Genomic DNA, 19464 nt, shown 5'->3' with positions numbered 1-19464 from the left:
ACTAAAAGTAATCTTAAGAAAAAAAAATCTACCAAATATTTTAAAGAAACTTTTAGACTAGCCATAAGCTTTAAGTATAGCTGGAATGTCTTACAAAACATAGCCTAATGTTGCATTTTTAATAAATATTAGTAATTTTTCGTATTTCCTAATTTCTCAACAAATATTATAAAAATAAGCAGAACCCAAAGTCCTCAAAATATTGTAGATCTTGATTAGTTTTTTAATAAGTCAAATCGTTACTGGTGCAATGAATGTAGATGTTTTGGTTTCATTAAAAATTTCTTAGAAAGCATGAAACCCAAAATAATCAATAATCAATAAAAATTGATGTAGCAAAAAATAAATAAAAATTGGATTATTACGTATTGTGAAAAAATAACTTTAGCAACTTGTTATAACATATTTTCTCTACTTTCGCACAAGACGTCTCATACAAACATCTCCGAATAATAGCTCAAGTGGTAAGAGTTATGATATATGAATTGTGTAGGGAGGTTCAGGTTCAATCCCTGCAGGGTACAATTTATCTTTCCGATGTAAAAAAAAAAAACGTCTCATACAAATTTTTTTAAATGGGTTGTATAAATTGTTTTCAAAAAAATCTGAAGGAAAACAAGCAACTCTTTATGTTTTGGAATAATTTAACTCTTCTAGAGCATAAAGTTCATTTTAAAGGATTACTTTCAAAATTATAATTATTGAATGAATAACTAATTGCTAAAATAATTCCATGATTTATCATAAATAAGCATCATAGTACAACTCAATTGTTTCAGTGAATGGATATGGACAATGGATTACTAGAAGAAAAATAGTCAAATAACTACGAGATGAAAAATCATATTTCCTTGCCATCATACTTTTATGTGAATTTTTTTCTTTTCCTACTATGAACAGTCGCCTAAGGGCCGCCACTATGACGTGGAAAGGGCCCCTCGACCTCTTCTCAGTCGACACTTCGCCTAAGTTGCATTCTAAATTGTAATAAGCAATTCTGCTCCTCCATTTCCTATAAATAGCAGGCTCAGTTGTGCTCACAAATCACACAAGCCAATTAAGCTCTCATTTCATTCTCCCACTACCACTGTCATTCTACTCTTGTGTCTTACTAGCTCATCATCATCAATTCATCATGGCTGTTCTTACTTTCACCGACGAGACCACCTCTACCGTAGCTCCAGCTAAGCTTTTCAAAGCTTTGGTTCTAGATGTTGATACCATCGTCCCAAAGGTTATTCCTGTTTTCAAGAGTGTTGAAATTGTTGAAGGAAATGGAATTGCCGTCGGAACCGTAAAAAAAATCACTATCAATGAAGGTAATTAAGCACATAAATATGTTCCTTGATTGAATATACACAATTACACATACTCTATAATTAATACATGTATGTATGTATCATAGTTAATTATGTTGTAATTAATAAAATTTATCTACAACCAATAACTAATACTCTTTCCGTTCCAAAACGTAAGTTGTTTTAGAATTTATAAAATATTCTAAAATATAAGTTGTTTTATAAAACTAATGTATTTTTTTTCTTTTTCTTCCTTATCTACCCTCATTTAATATTATATTTCTTAATTACCACCTTTAATTTTCACCTATGACAACTCTCTTTATCCACTTAACCAATAATAACATTTCCCTCTCTTAACATAACACAACTTTAAATAAGGGTATTTTAATAAAAAAAATTATCAATTAATGAACTCTTAAACAATAATGTGCACAACCTAAAACAACTTATATTTTAGAACGGAGGGAAGGGAGTAGTTAATACTCCATTAATACTGATGATCTCAAAAAATGAATCATGTGCAGGTGGAGAAGACAAGTATGTGTTGCACAAAATTGATGCAATTGATGAGGCCAATTTTGGATACAACTACAGCATCATTGGAGGTGTTGGGTTGCCGGACTCCGTGGAGAAGATTTTATTTGAGACCAAATTGATTGCAGGGCCTGATGGAGGTTCCATTGCAAAGCTCACCGTCCACTTCCACCTCAAAGGTGATGCTAAACCCACTGAAGCAGAGCTCAAGGAAGGCAAGGAAAAGGGTGATGGTCTTTTCAAGGCAGTTGAGGGTTACGTTTTGGCCAATCCCAATTACTAATTAATAAGCATATTTCTAAGTGTTAATTTGCTTATATATGGTGTGTTTGCATATTTCTCGGTGTGCTCAATTTGGCTGCCAGAGCCATTCTCTTTTTCTTTTTTTTTTCCTTTGCTTTTGTTGTGGAGTTGTGAGATTTCATCTCATGTGTGTGTAGCTCCCTTCATCAATTAAACAATGATACTACAATAATACAAGAAATGCTAGCTTCTATATACTCGATCTTTATAATTCTTTATATAAATACTCTGTTCTCAGATGGAAGTATGAAAAGATCAAGAAGTTTGGAGTAATTCAGATTTATGTTCAGTATTTCTCAAAGTTTGCTTCATGCCAGTTTAGTATATGGCATGCTATGCTAATATGAGTTGAGTCAGTTCATGCTTTGTTTAAAAATCAGAACTTACTGCACTAAGTTGCAGCAGGTAATACAACTTATACAAGTGCCAAACCCAACCAAAGAGATTACCAGAAATCAAAAGTAATGAAATGCTACTAATTGGTAATAAAAGTTACCATGACTTTTAGTTTAATATCTTGGGTATTGGGTAAGTAAATCAACAAACACCTTATGCTCAATTCACAAAACACATGTTTACACAAACATACTCACATAAAACGGTTACCAGACACAAAATCCCATTCAGTCTAAACACCCATAGTGCACAGAGCGAGAAGCGGAATAGTGTTCCACGGCTGAGGCACACTCATTGGAGGGAAATCTTGCAGTGTATCTGTGGCTGCTCGTTGGAATGATGTGTTGCACTCATCGGCTGAGGCACTGACAATCGATAATCATGAGACTAATCATCTCAAGAGACATCTCGCAAAAATTTGATAGTGCTGCGCTATCCCACTTGAGGCCCTAGCCCAGGCTAGATGACTATGGCTATGTTTGACATGTTTAGCTGATAAGCTAGTTGAAAGTTGAAAGCTGATAAGTTAGTTGAAAGTTGAAAGTTGATAAGCTAGCTGAAAGTTGATAGCTGAAAGCTGAAAAGCTACGTGATTGAAACAAAAATGTTTGGTAGAACTAGCCGTTAAACAAACTGAAATTGTAAAAGCACATACTTGTATAATTATTTTTATATTTAACATTACTTTATTTTCACATTAATACCTATATAATATTAATATTTAGATTATTATCACTTTAAATATTTTTATTAACTCAAGTTATTCATCATCTTAAAAATATGATATTAATTTTTACTTGTTTTTATTAATGTAATATTTTTAATACTTGTGGTGCGCAACGGTGTGGCAGAAATGGTAGCGGGAACTGCATATGTAAGTGTGAGGGGAAAATAGATTTAGTGTTTTTATAAATATATCAGGGTAATGGTGAAATTTTAATAAAATAATAAGAATAAAAATGAGAATAAATTTAATAAGCTATAAGCTTTAATTAGCTATAAGCTACCTGAGATAACTTATAACTTAAAGCTTTAAGCTACTGAAATAAGCTCATTCACCAAACACTTTTGAAGAGTTTTTAAGCTAGTCAAATAAGTTTTAAACTAGTCAAATAAGTTATAAGCTAGCTGAAATGACATGTCAAACATAACCTATGTTTAAAGTAGGAATTCCAAAGCCTTTTTTTTTTACAAAGATTGAAGGAATTCCAAAGCCTTTCTTTGTCAACGTTGATGTTTTTAAGTATTTTATGTTGTTGGGCTGAACTTTCCATAACTGGGCCTCGCTATAGAGGACTTAGAAGTATTGTAGTAAGAGTTATTTCCAACATGGCTTAAATAATTTTTTGGTCCTTGAAATTGTAAAGGGAATCAAATCTAGTCCTTGTAAAATTTTCGCATCAAATTGGGTCCCTAAAATTGTTTTTTTAATCTAATTAACTCCTTTTGCTCAATTTTGACCGGTCAACAGTCCAGTGGCAAGCCTAGTCAGCTAAGGACGGCCACGTGGATTTTTTCACATTAATTTTAGTCCCTTAAAAAGTATTTTAATCAATTTTAGTTTCTGTTCTTCCACTTTCACCTTCTTCCTCTTCCTCCATAACTCAAATCACATAAATTCAAAAGGAAGACCAAGGTGAATGTGATAAACATATAGTTTTTTTTAGGGTTTTGAATTTCTAGGTTTAAGGATTTGAGTTATGGAGAAAGAGGAAGAAGGTGGAAGAGGAAGGTGGAAGAACAAGGACTAAAATTGATTAAAATATTTTTTAAGGGACTAAAATTGATGTGAAAAAAGTGCATGTGGTCATCCTTAGCTGACTAGGCTTTCCACTGGACCGTTGACTAGTCAAAATTGAGCAAAATGACTTAATTAGATTAAAAAGAACAATTTTCAGGGACCCAATTTGATACGAAAATTTTACAGGGATCAGATTTGATTACCTTTAAAATTTCAAGGACTAAAAGAGTATTTAAGCCTTTCCAACATTAATGAAAAAATTGAGCAATTGCGCCCATTTTCTGGTGTTTTCCTTTTATATTTCTCTATTTTATTGCACTCTTGGAGTTTGGTTGAGAAAACTATATTTAACCACAAATCATTCTTTATACACCTCACTCATAAATTGTTCTATAATTTAGATACTGAAGAAACTCAACTATCTATTAGAATACTATCATATTGGTAGTAAGAGGGGCTTGTAAATGTAATTTTCCATTAATATTTTTTAAAACTACTTAAACTAACTTAAAATAATGAAATTTGTGCTCTTCTTTTCATATTTTCATTACGGATGCTTCCTAAATAAATAAATTTTGTTACTTAATTCCTCCAGCAATATTAAAAAAACAAGCAGAAGTGCAAAATTGGGATCTCCACGTACATTAGCTAACGTGAGCAAATTATAAGTGAGTTATACACCACATCTTTCACCTAAATTTTTAAAGTATTGAGTGTATGAGTTTTCTCACTTATTAAATGTTTATTATTCTCTTATGTAGAATTTTCCCTTACATTTTGGTATTAATTATATAAAAGTATGTGGACCATTTGTATATTTCAGCCAGTGTCCTCTCATGAATACTTTAGTTATTTAATAAATCCAAGAGCTAGATCGGTGCTTGTTTTCTTCTGTCAGGTGCAATGGACGTAGATATTTTGATTAAAGAAACAAATTAACATCAAAAATATTCTCAGAATAAGAAAGCTCATTTTTTTACTAAACTAAGGGTGTTAAAAACTCTGCTAAACAAAGCAGGTACAAGAGTTGCTAAAATCCACCGCAGATTGCTTGTGGCGAACAAACGGGAATTGGGTTTGGGCCCCCCCTATGGGGCTCCGCGCCCCACTTAAAGTGGGGAAATTACTGGAAAGCCTCCCCTTTAATAGAATACGGAAATTTATCTTCCGTATTGAATACAGAATTTAATTTTCCGTATTCTATTAGTATGTAAACGACAGAGGGTTTTTTTCAAACTCATTTCAGCGCTCTCTTCCAACCTTCTCATTTTTCACCATTTAACTTGAAATTATGTGAATCTTTCAACCCTAGGGTAGTCGGTTATGTTGGCTGAAATGGTATAAATTGGCTTTGGGGCGAGTTCCGATTCAGCAATGGCGTTAATGGAGGTTCTGGTTCAATACGGAAAATGATTTTCCGTATTCGATATGGAACATCATTTTCCGTATTCGATATGGAACTTCATTTTCCGTATTTTGGGTCTGTTTAGTCTTTAAGCAAAAATTTAATTAGCTTGATTAATTTAGAAAATGTTTTTAAATTGATAATTAAGATAGTGAATTATATAGTGAATTTATAGATAATTTATTTAGTGAATTTATTTAGAGATTTAATTGAGAGATTTAATAATTGAGAGACTATAATTTATTTAGTGAATTTATTTAGAGATTTAATTGAGAGATTTAATAATTGAGAGACTATAATTTATTTAATGAATTTATTTAGAGATTTAATTGAGAGATCTAATAATTGAGAGACTATAAAATTAATTGATGTTAATGAAGACATAATAAGAATTGATATATTACACTTTCAAAACAATGCAAAAATCTGTTCAAAGAATACCTGATCAGTTGCAAATAAATGCGAGACATATATACTTATACACGGGGGTACAAATGCTGGTGGTGGCACATCTGTAGTGGCCTCTTCAGGTTGACCATTGTGTAATCCAACTTCAATCAATTGTGATTCACGAAAGAAAAATGATTTTGTCATCCCTACAAGAAAATACGGAACTTTATTATCCATATTGAATACGAAACTTTATAATCCATATCGAATACAGCAATTGATAATCCGTATTGAATACGGAATATAAATGTCCGTATTCACTACGGAAATTTATATTCCGTATTTTATCGCGTCTCAGAACTTCAAAACATCATCCTTCTAACTACTTAAACTACTTAATCTAACTACTTAAACTACTTAATCTAACCACTTTAACTACTTAAACTTACAACATAACAACAAACAACCAACAACATTTACCTCAAATGCTATCTTGTTGCATCCAATGGTGGAGAGCTTGGCCAATTAAGGAGTTAGTGGTGGTGGTAGGAAGAATGAAAGTGAGGTAGGAGAGGGTGAGAGAGAGGGTGGTCTGGAGGCATTGAGGGGGGTTAAGGAGGCTGGTGAGGGGTTTGGTGACGGAGGAGTAATGGTGAAGGGGTTGATGGAGGGTGGAGTAATGGTGGAAAATGTGATGTCTTTCAGAGATAGAATACAGAATTTTAACTTCCGTATCTATAGAAGTATACGTTAAAATTAATTCCTTTAATATCTAGGTGTACGGTGACAAATAAAAAATGGATGGTCAATTCAAAAGTCGTTTATGAATTTGAAGGTTGCTGTCATATTACTGATAAGAAAAACATTTTTTTTTGGGCAAGCACTGATAAGGAAAACATAATTGTTTATTTCCTAGAACTTATCTCTTATGTATTTTCTTTTCCTTGGAGGAACTCTTTCTTAATCTTATATAAACTCTTTTGATCACCAAATGCGGCTATCAACTAATACAATCGAGTTTCTTATAGCTTAAAGCCTTAAATATAAATTTTAGTTTTGAGTTTATGAATGTAGTCATATTAAATATTTAATAAATTAAGAATTTGTCATTATTATAAATAGTGATTTTACCCGACTCAGACATTGATTTATAATAAGTTGCGATAGTAGCAATGAGAAGGAAAAGCCGCCCCACTATGTCTTTAATTATCAGCAGACATCTTTGCCTAATTAAGGTGTTTTCTATTGTAAATAACACAACTAGCTGGTTCCTATAAATACTAAGCCTCAACTCTACTTATCATAAACCACACAAGCAACCAAATAACCTCTTATTCTCCCAATAGCCGTTTCATTCTCCTCTTGTGTTAAATTAAATTAATTCTCCTTTGATCACCAATTCATTCATCATGCTTTACATTTTCCAGGATGAGACCACCTCCACTGTAGCCCCAGCTAGGCTTTACAAAGCTCTCACCATTGATGGTGATACCATCATCCCAAAGGTTATTCCAGGCTTCAGAACTGTTGAAATTGTTGAAGGAAATGGAGGCCCTGGAACCATCAAGAAGCTCACTTTCGAGGAAGGTCAGCACATATATGTTACTTATGCTCTACATATATATAATCTATAATACGTGCATTATAAGTTGATCTAATGAAATAATTAGTCTAAAAATGAAATAATTGGTCTACAAATAAACTAATAATTAATATTAATGGTGATGGTCTTAATTAATGTGTGATTGTGAAAATAATCAAATGAATAATGTGCAGATGGGCAAACCAAGGAATTGTTGCACAAAATTGATTCAATTGATCAGGCCAATTTGAAATACAACTACAGCATAGTTGGAGGTACTGATCTTCCAGCCACAGTGGAGAAAATCTCATTTGAGGCCCATTTGGTTGTGGGTTCAAATGGAGGATCAATTGCAAAACACAATATCAACTACCACACCAAAGGCAATGCTAGTTTCTCTGAAGAGGAGGTCATGGCTGGCAAGGCCAAGGGTGATGCTCTTTTCAAGGCCATTGAGGGTTATGTTTTGGCCAATCCTGATTACAACTAAAGCCTCTCGCTAAGCGATTGCATATATATGCCGTGATCAACCGCATATAATCCAGTGTGCTTAATTTGGTGCCAATGTAATTCTCCTTTTTATTTTATTTGCTTTTTCCGCGGAATTGTGAGATTTCATTTCGTGAGTGTTGTACCTCCATTCAATAAATAATGAGCAACAATTTCAGTATATAAATGACCGCAAATTAAATCGTAGACACAGTGTGGCACCCTACGCAACAAACATAGCATCATGGTCAGGTCAGCTATCCAGAATTTTCTTGTTGGAAAGCGAAATATAAGACTGAAAAAAATTTTCATTGAATATCATATATACTTTAAATAATAAAAAATATTTAAATACAACCTTCGTTCTTTCATAATACTACATTTATTTATTATTGTATCAACAATGATTTTTTATATATACAATTAATACATTTCTAAGAAGTTCATCTTCAATTTTGTTGCGAAGCCGAGTCTTAACAACTTTCATTTTAGAAAAATATCGCTCTATAGATGCCGTTGAAACAGGGAGTGTGAAAACAACGTATCAATCTATCAACAGGTGGAAATATTATTCATTTTCAAGTTTCAACTAACTTCTGTAAAACTTGGATAAAGTGAAATTTTTTCCTAAATTAAAATCTCGGGAAACATCTGAATGATAATGTTTCAGTTGGAACAATAAATTCTTTTTTTCTAGCTCGGAAAAATACTTATAATCGGGTTAAACTTCAAAATTCTTGGGGGGCGATGACCCTTGCCAGCCTCTCCCTAGATACGCCCCTGGTCGGGGTCCAATGCAGAGAAAGAAAAGAGTTTTTATTTGACACATTCCTTACATCTATATAGAACGGGAATAGTGTGTTTACATTTTTTGTTAAAAAACTTAGAGTTGAGGTGCCTCAGTTTAATAAAATATTGTCGGTGGCGCGCTCTAAACTATTTTAAATAAATGCAATAAGCATAGCCGTCTTTTATTATACTATTATTATTACTTTAGTCCATCATCATCAGCCATATCCGTTTTGGTTATTTTGCATCTCACATTATAGATATTGGAATAATTAGTTTACTGATGTATAAAAAAAATTGAAATAATTAATCATAGTCGGTAGTGGACCTTTATTAAATGCTTAGGTAGATAATTGAGGTCCCATGCACAGACGTGAATACTAGTACCTACATGCCCGCAATTTATATATATATATGAAAATAAGTTTTATTCTAGAAGGTCTATGACACATGGTACCTCCATATATATTCATTTTCCCTCCAAGAAAAAAAAAACTCATTCTAATTTTTTGTCACAACATACAGTCATGACTCACCCTATTTAATATCATTTAATGTAATTCTAATTTTTATGTAGCCTTTATTTAAAAGTCCAAAAATATTTTAAATCCTTTTTAATTTAATTATCACAATAACTAATGTTTTCATTTTTTAATATTTAATTTCAATTTTTTATATAACCTTTACTTAGAATTATATTTGAAAACATATCAAATATGATAAGAAAAAAAACTTAAATTCGAAAATGAAACAAAAATAATCAAAAATCAGAAAAAAAATATGAAATTCAAATTGAATACACATATAATTTAAATGCTATTATATATAGCTAATTAGAAAAAAATACACTTTATATTTCATGGTGCTTCTATAAGTACTTTCATCTTCTTTCATGTTCTTTCATATTCATAAAATTTCTTTTTTTTTCTTTGATATTTTTTTTCTGAAATAATTAGGTATCATTTTGTTCATTCTCCCTTTATAAGGTAAGAGTTTTCACTTTCTTCTACTTTTGATTCACCATATTCTTCTTCTCTCCCTTACTTTTTTTAACATTTTTGTGTTTCATCTTTAATCACTTTTGCATGTTCTTTGTGTCATCATACGGTTCATATTATTTAATTTATTTTATTCTATTCACATTTTAATATCTAAATCTGATTTAAAACAAATTCTATATTTATTAAAAAAATATAAAAACTATATTTATACGAAATAAATAAATAATTATTACACCTAATTCAAAAATAATTTTAATTCTAGGTTTTTGTTTCAACCAATACATAAATACGAATTTGAATAATAGAAATAATTAAATAGAAAATAAAATGATTCAAAAAATTATGTACAAACATCAAATAATTCAGGATCCCGCTAGAATAAAAATGTAACCTCTAAATTTTTATTCACCATATTGAAATTTAAATTTGAAAGAAATATTAGTGATGCTATAATGTATCAACACTTACTAGGCAATTTAATATCAAGGAAACATAATGATTTTTATTCTCTTTTAAGAGCAAAATATTAATAAACTACTTGTGTCTTATTATGTATATATTTGATATTCTTAACCTTATAATATTAATACCCTTAAAAATATTAACAACAAAATATTAATCCTAACTCAATAAAATTCTATATTTTTTTAAAAGAAAAGTATAAAATAAAAATATGGTTTTTTTAATATTAACTATTAACTTAAATCAAAATAAGGTTCGAAAACTTCAAACAAAAAATGATCAATACTTATTTGAAAATTTAATGTTATACATAAAAAAGAGAATTATTCTTCCTCTATTCCATGTCATGTGTCACCACCATGTTGACTAAGTTTCTCTCCATTAAAAAATGACTTCATCTACAGATTTTTTTATACATAATAAAATTTCAATTTTAAACATATTGATGATATTAATGAAATTATTAAATTCATTGTGTATGATTTATTTGTCTCATTAAAATTTCATTTACAATTATTATTATTAATTATTATTAGTATTATTATAATTATTATTATTATTATGATGTTTAAAATTCAAAATTATGTACCTTATAATTTGGATGGTATATTCTACGATGAAGGGTGGTGGAAGCGATTACTAGGGGGTTCGGGAGTTGTTTGTGGTGGTGGTATTGACAATGTGATATAAAGGGCGGTAGTGGTAACTATGGCGTAGCAGTGGTGAAGGGAAGTGATGACGATAATGGCGATGGTGGTGACATAGGGTGGTGGTTGTGGGAGTAGTGGTTGTGATAGAATGGTGGAGGTAGGGTGATGGTTGTGGTAGTGGCAATAGTGGGGGTGGTGGAAGCAATTCTAAGAGGGAATATGGATGTGGTAGTGCGGCGATAGTAGTGCTGATAGTGATAATGGTAGTGTTGTAGGATGGTGGTTGCGGCAATGACAGTGGCAAAGATGACAACTATGGTGGCAAATGCCTTGATGGTGTTTTTGGTAGTCGTGGTGGCGGCAGCAGTGGTGGATGGTGGCAGTAGAGTGGTGGTAGTGGTAATGGCGGTGGTGGAGGGCGGTGGGGGAGGTGTGTGGTGGAGTTTGTTGTGGTAGTGGTAGTGACAGTGGTGGCGACAGTGTGGTCAGGCGGTGGCGGTGGTAAATGGTGGTGGTCTTTATGGGAGTGGAGTTGGCAGTGGTTGGTGGTGGCGATAGCGAAACAGCGGTGGCATGACAATGGCGGAATGTGTACTATTTGTGGTGGCAATGGTGGAGAGTGGTGGTGGTTACAAATAATTCATATGTCACAATATTATCAGATCTTATTCATCATTTATATGGTGGATTAAATAACTCATCATTTTATGTAGACAAGTAGATTGGTGAATAAATTTATACAATAGAATATTAACACCAAATATTGGATAAACTCATAATGTATTGTATTGTATAAGTTTATACTATCATACTTAATACAACATACCAAACGAGTTCTTATTAACAAGATTCTAAACATAAATATCTTATGTAAAATAATGATCCAAAAGATTTTTCGCAATTAACATTAGTATTTTATTTTTTATGAAATATTAATATATAAAATCCATAAAAAATCAAATTTAAATATATATTTCTAACCAGTGATTGTTTGAATCTTTAGGTTGAGAGTTCAATTTCTAGGAGTCAATGTCTTAGGTAGACTTTTGACCTTCATCACACCCATGTCAGAATTGTGAGAGATTAATTTAACAACAATGTTTTTTCTAACAAATATTTATATATTTGTGCAATGAAAAATTATGAAAAGCTTTTTATGAACAAAAAAAAATTTATAAAAAATTTCAAACATAAATTTTAAATATTATATAATAACAGTCACCCGTGCATTGCACGGGTCATTCAACTAGTATTTGTAGAAAAAAGTGAGAAAGAAAAAAATGGTAAATAAATTTTTAGTCCTTGCATTTAAAAAAATATAGAGTCCTTCAATTATTCTTATTTTACTTAAGTCCCTATATTTTCAAAATAGTCATGTTTGAGTCCCTAGTAGCCATTAGGGATTAAAACCAAAAATCAAAATACAATTTGAGGACGAAAAATTACTAAAAGCAATCCTCTTAAATTCCTTTTTAGGTGGTCCTCTCAGTGACTCAAACACTTAAAGATGTCCATTTCATAAATTCAAAGATTGAAGTCAAACAAAAAATTTGAGAGATGAAAACCAATATTGTTTGAAAATGTAGGACAAAAATGTATTTCACCCAAGGAAAAATATCAACTTTAATTTTTAGACACAAGCTCTACGAACGATGGCGAGGCTAGTGAAAGCCGTGGAAGGCAACCGTGGAAGGTCTACTCCATCGTTCGTAGACCTCTCACTTAAAAATATCAACTACTTTTGGATCATTGTGATTTCCTATGCTATTCCCTACTCTCATTTCTCGTTTCATACATAATGGATCACTACTAAAAAAAAGCTATTTAGCTACAACCAAAATCCGTCGCTAAATAAGCAAAAATCCGTCGCTAACTGTCTACCGACGGAACGTCATCCGCTGTAGAAAGGGGCGTCGCTAAAAAATCAACTGCAGAATATTAAATCCGACGACGGAATCTGATCGTCGCTAACTTATATATTTCCGTCGCTAAACCATTTAGAGGATTACCCATGAATCCTTCGCTATTTGCGACGGAATTTTCCGTCGCTATTTCAGACGGAACATAAATAACCGTCGCTATTTGCGACGGAATTTTCCGTCGCTAACTACCTGTCATTTTTATTTCCATTCCCATCATCTGATTTTTTGTGGGCACCATCATCATTTTCCTGTGAGCCTCTTGTAACAATTTGTGTTTCAAAATCAACCTTCACATAAGATTTAGATATTAGACATCATGAAAACTGAAAACTACAGCAGTAGGACAACGAGAAAAAGCGAACAAAAAACAAAGTCACAATTGTGTATCGACAGATTTTTTTTTTTTGCAGTGAAACCAGAGTTAGGATAAATAAAAAACATAGTCCATGTACATTTGAAAGTGAACAAGAATTAGAATCATACTAAGCAATTACAAACGTATAGAAACCCCAGCTCAAGATGTAGGTATGAATAAATGGCAATGGAATTCTCACTTAAGACAATGGGGAATGTGGTAACCACTTTGAGTTTGTGCAGCAAAGTTTGGACCTATAAGATTTCTGCAGTAACCTAAGCTAGGCTATGATATAGTAACTTAAACCATCTCAGGAGAAACTACCTAGCTTCAAAACCAATACCAGTACTAGACTACCAAACTGTACAAAAAAACTCAGCCGAACAGGCTGCAACTACAAACGAGCTCAATAACACATCCTCGAAAACAAGATCTACACCATAACAGAAGATCTCCAAACTTTCAATTGCTTCCTAGGCATGCTGCAGTCGTGCAAAACAGGGCAACGACAACAAGAGAGGATAAAACCATATCAGCAAAACATATCAGACAATTACCACCATTATCCACAGTAACAAGCAATCAGTACCCACACACTTCCTCAAGGAATAATTGGCACACAACCACAGTTCACAAAAAAACGCATAGGAAAGGTACCAAATAATGCAAGTCTTGACCCAGCCTTCCCAGTTGAGAAGAGTTATTTTACTTTTTTAATAAATTTCCTGAAATAATACATTATTCTAGATATGGGTGAAAATAGCTATGTTGGATTGTGCTCGACTTTGCATAATTAGACTCGATCTGCTTGAAAATTTCAACTTGAAAAGAGTGCTTTTACTTGTTTAACTCTAGTAGAAAACAAGTTCATAAATTTGAAGAGAAGTTACAAGAAGTTAAGCTATTGGGCGTGCGAAAATATGTAAACTAGTTTGGACCTATTTATGCACCTACAAAATATAGTAACTTACCGCAAACTGCTCTGTTGTTGGGGAAACTAAAGAGAGAACAACTACTCCTAAGTTAATATAAAGCCACCAATTCTACAAATTAAATTGATAGTACCTAAATGTACTGTTGTATAAATGAATGTCATTTTATCAAGTAATTTCAATACTATGTACTTCATTAATGCTGTAGCAAAACAGAATTCTGGAATGACTCCAAATTGATCCCAAGTCTCACAATTAAAGTTCTAACTAGGTGCAATTAGAGGAAAGAAACCATTATTCCTTATTATACTTGAACCACCCCAAGGCAAGACTCTACCTTCAGCTGAGTTGTGATAACAACAAGACCAACCCACTAACAGATACAAAAAACAGAAATTCAAAGTTCCACCTAAATATAATCCATCCTCCATCAAATTCAGAGTCAAAATCTGTCATGTCCAGTTGTATATATTATTTTCTATTAGAGCTATATAACATGTCCAATAACACTTGGAAGTAAATGTTACGTATAAGTCAGGAGAAATGGGATCCAATTTCTTCATTTAGTTTAGACACGATCTAATTAATGATTTTCATTTTTATAGGCAAAGGGAAGACATATATAATTGCATTTGTTTACAAATTGTGCTTCTCTAATCTCTAGCCAACAACAGTAAAGTCCAATTCGTGCAACACTAAACTTCCTCAGCAATTGCATTTACGATCAAGGCTAATAGACAGAAATCAGAGCACTCAAAGCCAATAGAACAAGGGATAGTTAAGGCTGCAAATTAAAGACCATGTCCTCCTAATTATGCACATAATCAAGACCAAAAATGAGTTTTGATTAGATCCAGCACATGAAATAGATCAAAATGATAACTATTAAATATTTTGTACCTTAATCTGCAATGTTATAAAGTTATTCATGTATGATACAAACACTCAAAATTACAGTTGAAGCTAGAAACTTGAAATAACAAAGAACTGAACCAAATAAAAAATTGGGCGAGTGAGCTAAGCCTACACAAACTACTAACAATTTAAAATTCCACAATTCATAACTCAAATGCTTGACCAGTTATTTACAAATAATTAGTGTAATGTATTTATAGTAATGATAATTCCCTCTTTTAACATAAGACCTCAATATATTAAAAGATAGGCATAGAAATTAAACCTCAAGGTCCTCTCGCTATCATTATGTTTAAATTAATCAAAATATTTTGTGACGCAAGGAAATGGCATCCAATCGTATGTCATAATTTCTACCTTGATTTATTGAGATTAGAAAGCCAATGAACAACTCTAGATCAGGTAACTGATCACAACATTGAAATATGTACAAAATTTCTCTCTTTCTTCCTTATTATAAGACCCTCTTGGAGATAATTATGTTTATTAAGAAAACATATAATGAGACTAACTAATGCATTGGTTTTAAAAAAAGTTATACAATTTTTCATTTTTCCCTTATCTATTTCATCTTTGTATTAGTTGTATCTCTTTATTATTACATCTCTCTCATTAGGGACCACTTTGCAGATTGGGTAGTAGGCATGAACTTCAAGTGTGTGCAGAACAACCAACTAACAGAAACTTTTGCGCTTGCATTATCCGTGGTTTTGTGCTACGACTTTGCTGAGAAGTACAAGAAGATTGAAATCCTCTGGGATTGCGCCCTTGTGGTGAAAATAATCAACGCATTAGAAGAAGACGATGGTCCTTTCAAAGTTATTACCAACGATACAAGGAAGATACTCAATACCCTCAGGGAGAATGGAGTGAATGTAACTGTTGAATTTAAGAAAAAACCAACAGTTACATTCATTCCATTCTCCCCGAGGGTATTGAGCATCTTCCTTGTATCGTTGGTAATAACTTTGAAAGGACCATCGTCTTCTTCTAATGCGTTGATTATTTTCACCACAAGGGCGCAATCCCAGAGGATTTCAATCTTCTTGTACTTCTCAGCAAAGTCGTAACACAAAACCACGGATAATGCAAGTGCAAAAGTTTCTGTTAGCTGGTTGTTCTGCACACACTTGAGTTCATTGGGAAGTTGGGCACTGAAGCCTACTACCCAATCTGCAAAGTGATCCCTAATGACAACTGCAACTGCCAACTGATGCTCATACTTGACATTGAAGGACCCATCGCAATTCATTGTAATTGCCCCAGCTGAGCAAGGTTCATATCTTACTTTCAGACGTATGCTGCAAAATTTCAGAAAAAACATTGAATATTCATCCTTATTCATATTTAAGGACCAAACAAATTAAACAGAAGAACATGTACCTACCTTGGAGATTTTCCCTTGGTTGTATCAGCTGAAAACCTCCTAGTGGGGTTATTAAACCTAAGATATGAAGTCAATAAGGAATTGAGGAATCAAATTGGTAGAAGTTGCATGTATACAAAGCAAGCCCATCTATGCAATAATCTGACGCTATAGTTGGTTAAGTGTAGGTTAGCGTTGACATCAAGGTTGGCATTAAACAAGTTAAAGGTAACATTTAACATCAATTATATATGACGGTCGACGCTATATTTAGTGGCGATTCAACTGACGCTACACGTTGATTACCATGACCATCGCTAAATCGTAATTATTAGGATCAGATGTGTAGATCAAAGGTACTACTTAGATTTTGTTAGATTCAATCGTGCCAACGCTAACAATTGAATTATTTTCACTACAAGTGCACAAAAAATCATGCTCAAATTGATAATTCTCAAATTTTAGATCTTTATTGTTTTTTAGTTGTTTTTCAAGGTAAATTTTTTTACATCTAGATATATATTCATGTTCTCTATTTATCGTCAAGTACCAAATATCGTCATTTAAGGGTTCAAATCTGGTCGTGTAGCTTGGTCGTTTGATCACTATGATTTTCCTATATTATTCTCTGCCCATCATTTCTCGTTTCACATATAATGGATAGAGAAATGACACTGATCACTAAGATTTCTCTATTCACTATGTCAAAGGTGCAATGACTACGGATCGCAGTGGAAGGTGGGGTGTGGTAGTTGTGGGTTTAGCAGACGGTAGTGTTGGGCCTGCTCTTGGTGCTCAAAGCCCTAACAGATGCATGATGCAGCGGTGACATAGGCAGTACAAGGGTAGCATATGCGGATGCAATAAGCAGGCGAGGGCTGGGTTGGCGGATGTAGTGCATCGGGTGGTGTGTAACACGGAGGAGAGTGAGGCAGAAGGCGACATCAAGCAATGAGACACAACAAATGTGGCATCAATCGAATGTAATTTGGCAAATTCGGTATTTTTCTTTTCATATAATATCACATCATAGAACACATCTATTAGTTTTTTTTCCAATCAATATCTATTAGATTTATACCAAACATTTTCTAAAATAATTTCAAATATAAGCATATCTTTTACCATATATAATCTCAATCATGTCTAAACGGAAATCAAATTCATCCCTCCTTAGCCGCCCTTGCTGTCAGGTTTTGTTAGACAAGGGAAAGTGGGAAACCGATGACCATCGACTATGGTGATTGTATTTACTAAAAGAAAAGCAGGGTTCGTTCTTGGTGTTTTGTTTCGTATTCTTAATCATTTTTCAAATAGTTCCAAAACTTGTCTCTTGTATTATTTTTTTTTTCTGTCAGCATCTTCTTAGTATTATACTATTATCTAAATACATGTGAAATGAAGCTGCGATAGTCGCCGTGAGAAGAAAAAGCCGCCCAACTAGGTCTTCTCAGTCATCAACATCTTCAATTCGCCTAATCAACAATAATGCGTTTTCTATTCTAAACAATACACCTTCAGTTACTATAAATACTAGTCTCAACTCTGCTCATAAACCACACAAGCAACCAACATTTTCTTATTCTCCAAATACATAGCAGTGTCATTCTCCTCTTTTATTCTATCATGGGTGTTTTCACTTTCCAGGATGAGACTACCTCCACTGTAGCCCCAGCTAGGCTTTACAAAGCTCTCACCATAGATGGTGATTCCATCATCCCAAAGGTTATTCCAGACTTCAAGAGTGTTGAAATTGTTGAAGGAGATGGTGGTGTTGGAACCATCAAGAAGCTCACATTCGTAGAAGGTACGTCAGCATTCACACACTAACACACACACACACATATATATATATAATATATATATATATATATATATTGAATCATGTATCAGTTGTAATTGATTTGCATATTACCCACCAGTTAATATTAATGGTGATGGTCTTAATAATTTGTGATTGTGAAAATAATCAAATGAATGAATCATGTGCAGGTGGGGAAACCAAGAACCTGTTGCACAAAATTGAATCAATTGATGAGGCCAATTTTGGATACCACTACAGCATTGTTGGAGGTTCTGAGCTTCCAGACACAGTAGAGAAGATCTCATTCGAGGCCATGTTGGTTGCAGGGTCTGATGGAGGTTCCATTGCAAAGCTCACAGTGAACTACCACACCAAAGGTGATGCTAGTCCCTCTGAAGAGGAGATCAAGGCAGGCAAAGCCAAGGGTGATGGTCTTTTCAAGGCGATTGAGGGTTACGTTTTGGCCAACCCTGACTACAACTAATTAAGCAGTGCTGACTTACATCTTGTGTGATTCAGTGTGTTCAATTTGGTTGCCAATGTAATTCTCTTTTTCTTTTCTTTGCTTTTGCTGCGGAGTTGTGAAATTTCATCTAATGAGTGTTGTATCTCCTTGACTCCTTCATCAATGAATAAAAGGAAAATGCTCTGTTTTACTAAGAGGAAAGAAATATTACTCTGTCAGTGCTGAAACTTTCTCATCAAATAACATTGATATAAAATGATAAGTAAATATTGGTATCCATGAGGATATTTCCTATAAGATAAATTTCGGTTAATCCCTCGTTTATGGTCTTCAAATTATAACCGTCATCAACATTAGATAAGTGTCTTTGGATACAAGTGAAGTTAGTCTAAAATGTATATGTTTTAGGTTTAAAGGCCTAATTGACCCCTGTAATTGTAAAGGGAATCAATTTCGATTCCTAAAAAAAATTCGCATCAAATTGGGTTCCTAAAAAATATTTTTTAATCTAATTAAGAACAAAGTGTGCCAGCAGCTGATGTGACTCGATTTTTAGCTTACTCAGCTTTTCCACGTGGCATTTTGATTTTTTTAAATTGAACAATTCCAATACTTAATTTTTTAATTCCAAGTGATAAACTAAAAACAAAAACTTAATAAA

General features: G+C 33.0%; 2 protein-coding genes across 2 annotated transcripts; both read left to right on the top strand.

Moving 5' to 3' along the window:
- The first annotated feature begins 1030 nt into the window (after nucleotides 1–1030).
- LOC130723247 (class-10 pathogenesis-related protein 1-like) lies at nucleotides 1031–8328 on the top strand. Its single transcript, XM_057574222.1, has 3 exons — nucleotides 1031–1319; nucleotides 1826–2089; nucleotides 7847–8328. Exons 1-3 carry the CDS (start codon nucleotides 1136–1138, stop codon nucleotides 8140–8142), a joined length of 744 nt encoding a protein of 247 aa, XP_057430205.1. The 5' UTR covers nucleotides 1031–1135; the 3' UTR covers nucleotides 8143–8328.
- A 9696-nt stretch (nucleotides 8329–18024) lies between these two features.
- On the top strand, nucleotides 18025–19008 carry LOC130724122 (class-10 pathogenesis-related protein 1-like). The gene is made up of 2 exons (XM_057575293.1): nucleotides 18025–18340; nucleotides 18526–19008. Exons 1-2 carry the CDS (start codon nucleotides 18160–18162, stop codon nucleotides 18819–18821), a joined length of 477 nt encoding a protein of 158 aa, XP_057431276.1. The 5' UTR covers nucleotides 18025–18159; the 3' UTR covers nucleotides 18822–19008.
- Nucleotides 19009–19464: the final 456 nt, after the last annotated feature.

The sequence above is a fragment of the Lotus japonicus genome, chromosome 6 (genome assembly GCF_012489685.1).
Source record: "Lotus japonicus ecotype B-129 chromosome 6, LjGifu_v1.2".
Taxonomy (NCBI): Eukaryota; Viridiplantae; Streptophyta; class Magnoliopsida; order Fabales; family Fabaceae; genus Lotus; species Lotus japonicus.
The sequence above is the reverse complement of the archived record's forward strand: the minus strand, read 5'-3'. Positions and strand labels throughout refer to the sequence as shown.

What these genes read in the sequence shown, in the direction of transcription:
- LOC130723247 (XM_057574222.1), top strand. Translation starts at nt 1,136, where the DNA reads ATGGCTGTTCTTACTTTCACCGACGAGACCACCTCTACCGTAGCTCCA. An exon ending in AAAAATCACTATCAATGAAG is followed by an intron (nt 1,320 to 1,825) that starts GTAATTAAGCAC and finishes AATCATGTGCAG; the next exon opens with GTGGAGAAGACAAGTATGTG. An exon ending in TCTTTTCAAGGCAGTTGAGG is followed by an intron (nt 2,090 to 7,846) that starts GTTACGTTTTGG and finishes AATAATGTGCAG; the next exon opens with ATGGGCAAACCAAGGAATTG.
- LOC130724122 (XM_057575293.1), top strand. Translation starts at nt 18,160, where the DNA reads ATGGGTGTTTTCACTTTCCAGGATGAGACTACCTCCACTGTAGCCCCA. An exon ending in GAAGCTCACATTCGTAGAAG is followed by an intron (nt 18,341 to 18,525) that starts GTACGTCAGCAT and finishes AATCATGTGCAG; the next exon opens with GTGGGGAAACCAAGAACCTG.